General features: G+C 33.2%; 2 protein-coding genes across 5 annotated transcripts in view; one reads left to right on the top strand and one right to left on the bottom strand.

The window, feature by feature from the left end:
- The window catches only part of LOC126976422 (syndecan), a 319751-nt gene that overhangs the window by 148067 nt on the left and 158435 nt on the right, over positions 1 to 13249 (bottom strand). The gene's annotated exons all lie outside the window — the stretch shown is intronic.
- Positions 420 to 6699, top strand: LOC126976408 (lipase 3-like). 3 transcript variants are annotated; one of them, XM_050824723.1, is made up of 6 exons: positions 420 to 2065; positions 2917 to 3050; positions 3862 to 4060; positions 4437 to 4810; positions 4901 to 5044; positions 6287 to 6699. In XM_050824723.1, the coding sequence occupies exons 2-6, from the start codon at positions 2958 to 2960 to the stop codon at positions 6659 to 6661; spliced, it is 1185 nt and encodes a 394-aa protein (XP_050680680.1). In that variant the 5' UTR covers positions 420 to 2065; positions 2917 to 2957; the 3' UTR covers positions 6662 to 6699. The 3 variants fall into 3 exon arrangements, with proteins under 3 accessions (XP_050680680.1, XP_050680682.1, XP_050680681.1); XM_050824724.1 differs by lacking the exon at positions 420 to 2065 and adding an exon at positions 3148 to 3220 and having other exon boundaries at positions 2610 to 3050; XM_050824725.1 differs by lacking the exon at positions 420 to 2065 and having other exon boundaries at positions 2527 to 3050; positions 6412 to 6584.

The following is a 13249-nucleotide window of genomic DNA, read 5'->3' as shown; positions in this document are numbered from 1 at the left end:
ACCTATAACAGATTAATATTTTTATGACAGGATTCTGTGAGTGAATTGGAAGAGTTAGCAGCAGGAGCTTCTCTGAAGCAATTCGCACACTACGGACAAAATATAAGAGACAAAAAGTTCCGCAGATATAACCACGGAAGCTCCTCAAATCAAGCCAAATACGGTTCAACAACCCCGCCTGAATACGACCTATCTAAAATAACCGTCAACATGACAATGCACTACACAGTCAGTGACAACTTACTACATGAGCAGGACGTTCTGGATATGGTTGATGTAATCCCTAATGCAGTCGCAAGAAAAATTGCCCGTGAAACATTTTCTCATACTGATTTCATTGCGGCACCTGATGCGAAACAATTAGTAGTCGACTATATTGTAGAAAGATTGTCTAATTACATCAATAATAACTAAAGTCATAAAATAAATGCAGCATCTAAAAATAATAATGTGTTTCATTTAGAAGCCCTCATAAACGATGAACCTCAAAATTATAAAGGTATTAAAGTATAGAAGTTATCTTAATGTTTTATTTCGTTATTTATTACTGTTACAAGCTATTTCTTCAGCATTATTCAGTGTTACCATTTTAGTTGGTGTTCAAGTGTTGCCACATGCATATATACAAAACAGCACCAAAAAATTCAGGCAGCATTGGTAAGAAACGTTTGCTTTCGACCGCTTTTTCTCCGATTAACTTTTGCGAATCCGACTACCACGAAAAGTCTATTAGTATTTCGGGTTTATATATACCTCTATAATATATACGTGTATAAATACAGTTCGGTATAATAAAATAATAGTCGAATTTTATGGAAATATTTTGACCTTGTTTGTTTGTTTGGTACATTTTCACGCCTGAACTGCACAGCTAATTTTAATCACACACAATGTTATTGCAGAAAGACCAGAAAAGTGCATTTTTTATTAAAAAAAATCAGGAGTATCAACAGACCTTGGCTCCCACTAACACGTCAATTCTTGAGTCAGTGATCAACCATCATATTCTTAACAATGAGCTTGTGTCTCGTTTTCATACTTATAGTTTTGTTGTAGCATTAATAAGACAATAATCCAACAAAACGTAGAAATATCAAATAATAAATAATGATATTATCTTTAATATAAGAAAAGATTGCAGGAGAAGGGAATCTAAGAAGGGAGTAATAACTTATAATTACGTGACGATAAACTCTGTGATAAGAAATCCTAGGCAAAACAATCTAAGTCGCCATTTATTCATTGTGTTTTTAATGTTTTGCAACTAATCCTAATTCTCATTGATCTAGCAATAAATTATAACGCGTATATCTTAAACATGCCTACGATTAGATAAATAGAAATGTTATAAAATAGAAAATTTTACACTTGTACATAAGGTAATAAATACATGAACCACGAGATGGACAGTCAAAAAACAAGTTGCTTTGTCAGTGCCAGACATTCTCAGCTCATGTCGATAATTTTGTTACTACAATTATTATAGAATTGTTAATCTCTTCGTAATTAATGCAGTATACCTAAAATTTTACCACCAGTGGTGGTTTTTACAATCATAGTGATCAAAATAAGAAAATTTTCTCATTCCTAATAAATAATACCCCATACTGATTTGTGTCAGCTGTAAATATACAGTGTGGAGCAGCAATACCATATTAAAAGAACGTACGGGAAGAGCTACTTAACTCTAAAGAAAATAAAATAAACAAAATTCACCTCATAAATCAACTTAACATAATATCATATAGGATTATTATATAACGGCCGTTTTCAATAACCTATCTATCATTAGTTTAACTTACTAGACGTAGACAAATCTATCCTTTTAAGCTTACTTACATTTCAATAATCTATTGACAGATAGCATTGGACTATAACTATATTGGACATAACTATGGATAGATAAGATGTTGTCATTAAACGGTGACAGCAATGTATCCGTAAGTTAACTAAGGATAGATAGGTTATTGAAAATGTCGGTAAGTATGCTAGGAGCCAGGCGCTACCGTACTAGTACTGACACCTAATTGTCCCACACCGGGCCGTAGCCGTTCAAAACTCGTAGGTGAGTAGAGCCTACGTAAAGGTGATTAAATTTTTATTAAAGATACTAGTATAATCTGTTCATTTTTAAATATCTATTATTTACTTAAATTTTGAATAGTTAACGAGAACATGGTCGCAAAGCATTTTGTTTCATTCAATGCATACCGCCTGTTGACGACAAGAAAGATAAAGCAAACAAGCAAAACATTGGAACGAAAAATAGTGTGCAGAAATTCCATAAACCATTTCTAGGAAATACGTGTATTTGAGTAATCCTTACAAATCTGTAAAATAAAAGTATTTATTATAGAATGTACATTAGATGCGCAATATTTTTTACTTTTACAATTTATGAGTTCATTATTAACGGCCAAAGGAAAAAATTGTTTCTTGAAATTTGTATTTGTAACTATTAACATTTTTTTTAAAAGATGCGTCATAACGCCATTATCACGTTCGAGCGTTTGTATGAAAAATATGACGGCTTGCAATCGATAGGAAACGTGACAATTTAGTAGCATTAGAGTCAATTATATGTGCAGTGCTCGTGCACTATGGTTGAACATTACTTTCAATTGCCGTTTAAGATAAGAGACTACGTATAAAAGACGCTTATAATCGCACTGATACCGTTGTCACCTTGACAATGAAATGATAAATAACTCTAGGTTTTGTTATTTTATCACAAATGATGGATCCTTCGTCTCGAGTGGTCCTTTGTCGGAGGCCGGTCAATATATTTGTCGAGGAAGTTTTACCGACGACTCAGTTTTTTATGAGGCCTGTTTTTGCAGAATTCTATTAAAAGAACGTTGATTACAAAAATAATACTATAAGTAATCAGATCATCTCTCGTGATTGTAATTATAGCAGTGCTGCAGCTAAGAATATTAACCATCAGTCAGGATAAAATGTTTCGTGTGTTGCTGTTTATCGTTTTGTTGGCATTTTCGCAAGCTATCCCTGTTGAAGTGGGATCCGCTTCTAAGAAGCTTTATAAATATGTAAGCTATCATATATTTACCTTGGTAATTAACAAGAAACCTTACAAGCTGACACAAAAAGGTAGCACAATATAACCGTTAAATTTTCACTTTTTAGGGAAAAGGAATAGAAAGAATCATACATAATCGTCATGAAATGGAATTCCACAACAACAATAGTGGCCTTTAAGGTGTGGTAGGAATATGAATATTTTTTTTTGAAGTAACAAGCGCCCTATCGACCTGGAAGCACGGTGCAAGTTTATTCCACAGTTACTATGTAAGTCAGAGAAAGTTCCTTGAAAACCGCACTGTGGAGGAACTCAACACATCCAGATAATGAGGATGATATTTTAGTTAGTGGTTCTTCAGAACACTCCCACGATGAAGCGAAGTCGCTCCGTAACACCAGGCGATCAAGCCTTTGTATGTGTTTCAAAAACTAGGGAGGAACACGTCACTGGAATCTCGACATTTTTATCTTATATTCTCGATTCGAACTTTTATATGTTGCACGCGTTCAATTGATTCGAGCTGATACTAAACTCGACCAGAGTTAAGAGTAAATCGCTAAGTCTCAATCATATTTACTCAGAAATTTTGCTTAACTTTCCACAACAGTTGATTATATTTTATGTTTAACTAGTGGGAGTCTTTTTTGTACAGGATGCGGGCTAGGTGGGTATAAGACCTGAGCATTTTTCTGCCACGAAGGTGTGAGTAATGTGCAAACACTGTGTTATTGTGTTCCAGTTTAAAAGCCGCCACAGCTAGTGAAATTATTTGAATATTTTTGTTTTGTCTACAGGAATCACAATCTCATTTATTTTAGGACGAAATCATCAAAGACGCAGGTTATTCCGTTGAGACCTATGATATTGTCACAAACGATGGATACATTCTCGAATTAATAAGGATCCCATATGGCAAGAACGGTAACAGCAGCTTGCCAAAATCTCCCGTTCTACTGATGCATGGATTATCAGACTCTGCCATAGCATATTTTCAACTTGGACCAGAAAAAAGTTTTGGTAATTAATTAATTCTATCTATATATACTATAATACTACTAATACCATATAAAAATGAATTGCTGTTCGTTAGTCTCGCGAACGGCTGGTCCGATTTGGCTAATTTTGGTCTTGAATTATTTGTGAAAGTCCAAAGAAGGTTTAAAGGGTGAATAAATAGGAAAATGCTGCTAAATTAAATAAAAACAACAAATTTGTTTTCCTTTGACGTGTCCATACCAATTTCTATGAGTGAGTTTATTGACGCACGGTTTGACAGTTCTGCTGTGAAACTGTCTGTCGGGTTAGCTAGTAAGTAATAAATAAAATATTGAAAATGATATATAAGCCCTCTGTGATATGATTTCCCTTAATAAAACCAAAAGTTATTTTTCAGCATACAATTTGGCAGATAAAGGTTTCGATGTCTGGCTCGGCAACGCCCGCGGTGTTGCTAATTCTAGACGACATATATCATTGGATCCAGATAATGAACAGGAAAAATTTGAATTCTTCGACATCACTTGGGAGGATATCGGTGTTGTTGATATGCCTGCAATGATTGACTTCATACTAGAAAAAACAAATCAAGAGAAACTTCACTATATCGGCCATTCACAAGGAGGCACAGTATTTTTGGTGCTTAATTCAATGAGACCAGAATATAACGATAAATTCATTTCAGCTCATCTTCTAGCAGGAGTGGGTTACATGAACAATTTCCCGAATCTAGCGATAAGAACGTTAGGAATATGCATTGATTTGATTTATGTAAGTTGATTTCTATGAATTTTATATTGTAGGGCGCAATGCTTTTTGCGATAAACTAGTTTTCAATAATCTATGTATTAATATTTATAGACTGTAACTAAATCCGCTGGTAAAGTAGAAATATTGGGTCCAAACTGGATTAAACAGTTGGAGGATTTCGCAGCTTATAATGCACGTAACGGAGTTAATGGAAATGGTAATAATTGTTCGCGATCTAACATCGGACATATTATAGTAAGTATTATAGTATCAATTTCAACATATTCTTAAATTTTATCAGAGGATAGGCTTATTAGAAGGAAAATAAAGATTTGAACAAGAAAATTAATGACGATATAAAAATTTTCTTCATATAATTAGAGAAGAATGATCACTTTAGTTTGATAATGATTATATTGTCTGGTTATTTTTTATAGAAGAGGAGAATGTAGTAAAAAATTATATTAATGATATAATTGATAATTCATATTAAATATAATGTGAACTCATTGTGATAAAAAAATATTTTGAATATTTATTTTGTTTAAAAAAATATTCTCAGAAACAGTATTTAGATGAAAATTTTACGTAATTATTATTATTTTATGACTTCTAAGCACAAAACACACAAGTAACAAAGTGATTGAATCAATATCTATACAAAGTTAGAAATACACAAATAAAATTTGAGAAACAAAATTTTATGAACGATACCAACTGAGCTAACCGTTAGAGTGACGTATCGTCATAAAATCTTGTATGCTTTGTTCAACTCTTAGGTTGTGGCTTCATGTCCAGGATGTACTTTACAGTTGATAACCTGCTCAACCTCAAATATTTGCATATTAGGAAATTGATTGAGATGTCGCTCTTGTAAATCTAAACAATTTGTTATGTTTTTAAAGCGATAACCCTTACTTCTAGGATTAATACACAATTTTTTTATTTTACAATTTTATTTGTGTACTAGCTGACCCGGTAAACGTTGTTTTGCCATATAAATTATTTTTAGAGTTAAACCGTTTCTTGGCCATTGCAACATTAATTTATTTTTTCTAAAATCAAAGAGTTTTTCTAAAATAAACGTAACCTAAGTTACTCCTTATTACATCAGCTACCTGCTAGTAACACTCCCGTCTAAATCGGTCCAGTCATTTCAGAGATTAGCCGGAACAAACAGACTGATAGACAGACAAAAATTGAAAGAAATGTTATTTTAGTGTATGTACCGTATATATATTCATATACATGTTGTAAAAAACGGTTATTTACATATTACAAACAGACACTCCAATTTTATTAATATATATGTAGAGATTAATCCTAGAAGTGAGGATCATCACTGTAAAAACACAAATTATTAAAGTTAGTAATTCAAAATCGGTTTTCTTATTTTCAATGTGTATTTGAAATTCAGCTAAAACTTTAGTAAATACGACGACGTCATTATTAACTAGTACCTCTGTGTAGATATCAATTAGATAACATTTTTTCCAGGACTCCATATTTAATTCAAAAGACTTATTGCCGGGCGCTGCATTAAAACAATTTGTCCACTACGGTCAAAACATACGAGACAGGAAGTTTCGTAGATGGAACTACGGAGTGTTTAACATTTTCAGGTACGGACGAATTGCACCACCTGAATACGATCTATCCAAAATAACAGTTGAAATGACCATGCACTACACAGTGAATGATAAGTTACTGGACGAACAAGATGTGCTTGCTATGGTCAAAGATATACCGAAAGCAGTTGCAAGAAAAATTCCACGAGAAACATTCACTCATGCAGATTTTGTGATCGCCGATGACTCCAAAGAGCTAGTTGTGGATTTTATAATTGAACAACTCTTATCGAATAACTTGTAAAACAATAAATCATGCATTATTTTCATGCAGTCAAACGATTAATTTCTTTTTCTAGCCAACAAAACTATAACTTATCCAAATATAAAGTCTATAGTCATCCTGATGAAAAATCTCAATGTAAATGTAATAAAAAAGTAAATTAGGAACTACGTAGTTCGATAAAACTGATATTATACATTTATCTTAGGAATTAAGAAAGGTTGTATCGTTTTTATTAAATTAAAATCAGAGGTTAAATTCACTGCACTGTAAAAAATGGTTTTAGCTTTTTGGATAGAAATAAAGAGACCGGAAGGTGTGTGGTTTATAATTTTTAAAGATTTTATGTAAGAAACATAAGAACTAGACCAGGCTTACCATCAAAATCAAACATGGCTGAGATTCTTTGCTTTACTATTTGACCATATGGATTGCAAAGTGTCATACCTTCGGGGATCCAGTAGTCACAGAACAGCTCGAATGACATTACGTTTAGACATCATTTTATTGTATGTATTCGACCACATTTATCACATGGATTGTTCTAAATAGCTGTTTGATTCCCGCCGTCACATTCCATTTTCGTATCACACCCCAGAAATTTAAATATACCAACAAAATGGAAGGCGCTTCATTTGATTTTTCCAGGTCAATTGGTAACGTGTTATACAGTAATAAAATTATATGTGTTATTAATCAGCATCCTTGTATTTCAATAGAGGTTACTCTGAAATACATATACCTACTGTACCCTAAGCCTCAAAGTTGTTATTTAGTAGCCCAAAAACCCGTTATAAGTTTAGGATTATTATTAAGTTTTGTCTAATTTTTGAAGTATAATTTTCCCCAGTAAAAGAATCGTAAGTCCATGAGAGCTGTGTCATCACTTGACGACAACAGAAGTAAAACTTAAGACCCCAAATAGACAGTGGAATAAATCAATTTGACGCAGGTCTACACAAATATTTTTCCTGTTACAATTCAGGTCACGTATAATTCGACCCTGAAAGTGCTCCAAAGGGATACGGCTTCTGTAAACGAACTAACATTTAACTCAAAGTATCCAATATTTCACTGAGTATTGCGTGATGTGCGTAGATGTTGCTTTATTATTTGCGAATCGCTTACGTTTCATAAGGGGAAGACATCCTAACAGTGAACTTTGTCGCCGCTTCGTTTTCATCAGTATTTCCTTTCGCGTTGTTTGATCTAAAGGCTAAATATCTAACCCAAGAAAAAAAAAATATAAAAAGTTTTTCCATAAGATATTAAATACAGGCACAGTTATTATGTTAAAAGATTTATTGATAAACTAGCATTTACTTGCGAGCTCCCTCGGGAACTTATTATTTCATTGAGATATGCGAAATCTTAAAAAGTAGGTTGCGCAAAATCGTTAATATAGATGTTTTAATTCAATCTCAGCTACCCCAAGAACAATGGAAACGAAATCTATTCCATACTCTGATAACTATAGCTATACATGGCGACAATCTTGGATTTCACAAATAATCCAATTCGATCTAAGGCCATTCCGAGAAACTTGGTAATGATTCTCCTTCGTTTCTCGAGCTGTCTTTCACTGTCATTTTATTACATATGAACCCGAGGTAAGATGTATATCGCGCTTCCTCAAATTTCGGGCTAAGAGTAAATACCCTATCTACTTTTCTGTACGCCTGAAAACGTGTGTGGTAAACAAAACAAACAGACTCACATTAGCGTTTCGCATATTAGTAAGGATTGGCAATGTTTTGATAGGAGCCGATTTTCATATCCACAAAATTTCTTTGGTCGTGTATCTTTTAATAGCAAAATATTTAAAGAAGTATAGCGTCTGGCCTAAAATTATTACATACATGTCCACAAATCACGATTTCACTGTCGAGTGACCTTCAACATTCATGTTGTCGACTTCGGCTACAAAAATATGAAGAATTGTTTTTTATTCAGGTTTTGGAGCTCGCAATTGGGTCAATTGTCATCCAAAATGTACACATGAGTTATGGCTCTTTTAAGGTTGTTTTGACAAGCGCTTTTTATGCGTTTGCAAAGTTTATTTCAGTATTTAATAAGTAGTAATTGTATCGTTAAATTTAAAAAGAAAAAAATGCCTACATTGAGTTTGAGCTTTATTCGATTGCTTAATGAAAAGGAAAACATGAGACCTTATAGGTATTTTATAATTCATCAATACACTAACATTAAAGATATATTCACAATTAGTAAAATCTTAATAAAGTAATAACTGTGCATTGATTTTTTTTAAATAATAATTGTTGTGTGAAAAACATTACATTAACATAACATAACACCTTATAGGAAGTATCTATCTTAGCGAAACTTATCCTGTTTTGTGCCATGTAGATTATAATATTATATTTACTTTGCGCAAATTGTCTGACAAAGCATAAGCCTAAAGTAAATGAAGTGTATCTGTCATAATATTAACAACAGGGATATAAAGGTTGAGTCCACTTTCAAAGCTCGATAGCATAGTTAGGTGCAATCGATTTCGAATTGTTATCGAGCATTTGTGCAAGCTATAGCGGACCACAAATTACACGCCTGAAAATGAGATGTGACGTCCAAATAGTTCATTAATTATGCTTCGTGTAAACATTTAAGTGTTTGCATTTGGGCTGATTTATATTGCTAACGAGGTTCTGGCTTGTGTCCAAATTAATTAAAAATAATAAGACGCGACGGTACAAGTGGCCATTCTGAAATCAATGGGAGTTATTAGCAATGACATTGGTACAGAATATTATTTGTAGCAACTAGGGCCTTGTGCAAAGATCCATTGTGACTCTTCCACGGGGAACTATCGATGAGTAATACGAAGCTTAAGTGCCTTTTCACATACATACATAGAAAAATCACAATTAGACATGGATTTTTAACAGTGGGAGGCTCCCTTCGGAGGATTCGGGCTAGATTATGGGTACCACAACGGCGCCTATATCTGCCGTGAAGCAGTAAAGTGTAAACATTACTGTGTTTCGGCCTGAAGGGCGCCGTAGAAGTGAAATTACTGGGCAAATGAGCGCAATTGTAGTGCCGCTCAGAATTTTTGGGATTTTCAAGAATATCAATTATCATCAGCTGGACATCTTGCTCGTCTCGTCTCTTATTTTCATAAAATGGCAAGCGAATAGACACACGTGGCCAGACAACCTAAATAATTACAGTAAATAAAATAGTTCTACGAAATAATATTTCAGAATGCAGAATTTTGCGTCCGATGAAGTTGAGAAGTGACGATAATATGCTTGAAATAAATTAAAATATTTATTTGAGTTCAAGTCTCAGAATTCAGTCCAATAATAACTTGACTTAGCGAACACCAAAGTTCCGCGGTTTTGATATTCCGTGAACTTTTTAATGCCCTTTGTGACAACAATGTTTATATTTTGATTAAAATGAATGTTTTAAAGGAATCCATTTTGTCAAATTAACAACAAACAGAATCTGGTTTTATTTTCTTTAATAGTTTTATTACAAAATAATTATAAAATTTCTTATAATTAAATAAGTCATTCAATTAATAATGTGGTGTTTAAATTATCGTTTATTTTAACACAATGTATAGACTATTAATTATGGTTTAATTCCTATACTTGTTTTTAAACAATTCGACACGTGTTTCGCCTCTACACGAGGCAACCTGGCACGAGATTGATTTCAATCTCGTGGCAAATTTTGGCGAGACAACACGTCCTGAGGATGCCTCGTGTAGAGGCGAAACACGTGTCGAATTGTTTAAAAACAAATATTGGCAGAATTAACACTAAAGAAAACTTAAATCATTTGTATAATATAGAGTTAACATTAACAACAAACGTGTACAATACAATAACTTTAAATATTTAATTCCCGATTCGTAACAAGATTACATAAGATTGAGAAATTAATTTATTTTAATAAGGTAACCTAAAAACATCTATTTGTTATAGGAATTAAGTGCTCGTGGTATAAAGCTATTCAAAGTATATTTTTTTGTATAACGTGGTGGAACAAAAATATTTAAATTACGGAGTGGGTAGGAAGTTTGGCACGTGATGTTAATGATATTTTTCAAAGTAGATAAGGACAGTCAAATTATTATTTAGAATTTTATTGATAAACATAATATCGATGAATTTACGACGACTAACTAAGCTAAGAATATTGTATTTTTCAAGTGAGTCTGCATAAGATACTACTATTTGTACGATATATTGCAATAATATGATCTTACCGATATAATAATACTATGTTCTATTCTATTTGTGCAAGTTCAAAGTACAATGCATGTGACAATTATGTAGCGATCCACGACCTGTGGTAAAGACTAATTAGTAGCTTGATTTCGAATGGGCTACTCTAGCATTAATTGCATTTAATGTTATTGATAACCTTATCTATCTGTTAGTAATGTAAGGCTAGGTTGCATCGTATTAGCTGTTATAGTTAAGTTTTAAGTCAAATTCAAATTTAACAGTAACGCTAACTTTAACATAGACTGCGGAATGTCGTGCACCATCAAATTCCTTTACATAGTTAAAATTAAATATCAGGTCAGTACCGAATATTTATCTGAAACTTTTGACATGTCGCTGAAGATTGGATTGTTACGGTAAACAGTTAAAGTTATGACGTCATCTAAAAATTGTAGAAAGGTGCTACATATTTTTTGCTCAACCGGTATTTTAGCATTGCTATTAATTATTATTGCTAAAGCTAGTTGGTACAACCCAGCCTTAGTTAAGCTATGAACGTTACCGTCTGCGACAACTGTAAGCTAATATACAAATATGTATGTAATATTCGCATGCAGTTCTGTTTACACTTTAATTTTCGCTATTATATGGCTGCCTTGACCATACCATCAAGGATCGCCAATCGAGACGCCAGAGTGTGACGTACGTGCGTTTCAAGAAGACATCGAGACTCATTGAATAAGTCATAACAATCTAGCGATTAGCAGTGATGCCATTGGTTACGTGCAAGTTAAAAGAGCAGGTGATTTTCGTATAGTAAAATGTAGAATCACATCGGAACACCGCGTACGTGTAAAAGCATATCATTGCTGTTTGGGTTTTAGAAAGCTATGAAAATGAGAAAGACATTTTAGGTTAACTTAACCTACGAAGATTATGCCGCCAATATAGGTGGCTGTTAAGATGCCGTAGCATTGTAGCAAACGAGGAGCAGTCAATAATTTCTTTAAAGTGTTACTGAAAAGAACTAAAGCGTTCAGGTTTCGACACTACATTGAAAATGATTAAAGCTAAAGATTTTGGTCCTACATGTCATAAAGTAGAGCAGAATAAAAAGCGTATTTTTGACAAAATAGTACCAAATATAATTTTTACACTCAAATCTTCTAAGGAGAATACGAAAAGCTAAAAGTCATAACGAGTTGACATTCTTGATTCAAATGTTCAAGCCAAATAAATACTGTATTGACAACAATACTTATAATAAATATTTTTAATGATATTTTAATGAACTACTAAGTATGTTAGATTTTTTTTTTACTTTTATCACATTTCATTAAACAAGTAAGAAATAATTACTGAGTGCAAAGCCTTTAAATAATGAGTGCTGCAATGCCCAAATACTGACTAACAGCAGAACAACTAACCACCACCCTGATCTAGGGAGTCACAGAAAAAGTGTAAACGCGCATGGATATATGAAAATTTTTAATAAATATAATCCAATATTATTGAAACAAAAAGAATTAAGTACTTTAGGAAGAGAATTTTCGAAACGCAAAGGCATTTATTATTAATATACGCAAAATCATTAAAATAATATTGAAAATTACATAAGACCTGTTCTTGAATTCGAACACAATGTTAAATTTCGTATTCCGTTCTAAAGCTGATAATACGATCAACAAAATTGTTTTCACTGCTCACAATTTAATCCGTTATAAATATTTATCACTACAGTTACATATTATTTATCGACGTATTGTAAATCAAAAGCTTTGTCGACTTATAAAAGTCACAGATTATTATTTATCAATATTTATTAGGTAATCGCACACATATGTATAAGTTAACCAAGTTGGGATCTGTACCTTTGTATTTGTACCTCATTTTCCTTTAAACTTGAAATACCTTACAACACTGCGTCTTCCGGTACTTGAGTGAAGTCTTTGAATAGCGACCACGTACCGGAAGACACAGTGTTGCTAGGCCGCCCACAATATGGTCAAGATCGCCAGAATACATTGGATGAGGGCAGCGCAGGACCGATCGTCGTGGAAATCTTTGGGGGAGGCCTTTGTCCAGCAGTGGACGTCTTCCGGCTGATGATGATAATCCAGTCATATTGTGATGCTAGCTTAATTCATCAACATTATTTTTTTATCTGACGTTAGAGAAATGATTGTTGAACCCTAAAGGAACTATACCTCTAATATTTATGGAATACGTGATTAGCTGATGACAATATCAAAAACAAACTGATAACCCTCACTTCTGGGAAAATTATAAAAATTTAATTTGTAACCAATATTAATGAGCGATGCGGGACTGGGACTCGCGACTTGTCGGATTCCGTCCGAGCGCTCTTTCCAACCAACCAAGCCGTTTGAGTGCGCATGGGTCGTAA

This window comes from Leptidea sinapis, chromosome 40 (genome assembly GCF_905404315.1).
Source record: "Leptidea sinapis chromosome 40, ilLepSina1.1, whole genome shotgun sequence".
NCBI classification, from domain to species: domain Eukaryota; kingdom Metazoa; phylum Arthropoda; class Insecta; order Lepidoptera; family Pieridae; genus Leptidea; species Leptidea sinapis.
The sequence above is the reverse complement of the archived record's forward strand: the minus strand, read 5'-3'. Positions and strand labels throughout refer to the sequence as shown.

Bases quoted from the DNA above. Each gene is read 5' to 3' on its own strand.
- LOC126976408 (XM_050824723.1), top strand. From the start codon at position 2,958: ATGTTTCGTGTGTTGCTGTTTATCGTTTTGTTGGCATTTTCGCAAGCT. The intron at 4,811-4,900 runs GTAAGTTGATTT...TAATATTTATAG, and splicing joins TATGCATTGATTTGATTTAT to ACTGTAACTAAATCCGCTGG. The intron at 5,045-6,286 runs GTAAGTATTATA...CATTTTTTCCAG, and splicing joins CTAACATCGGACATATTATA to GACTCCATATTTAATTCAAA.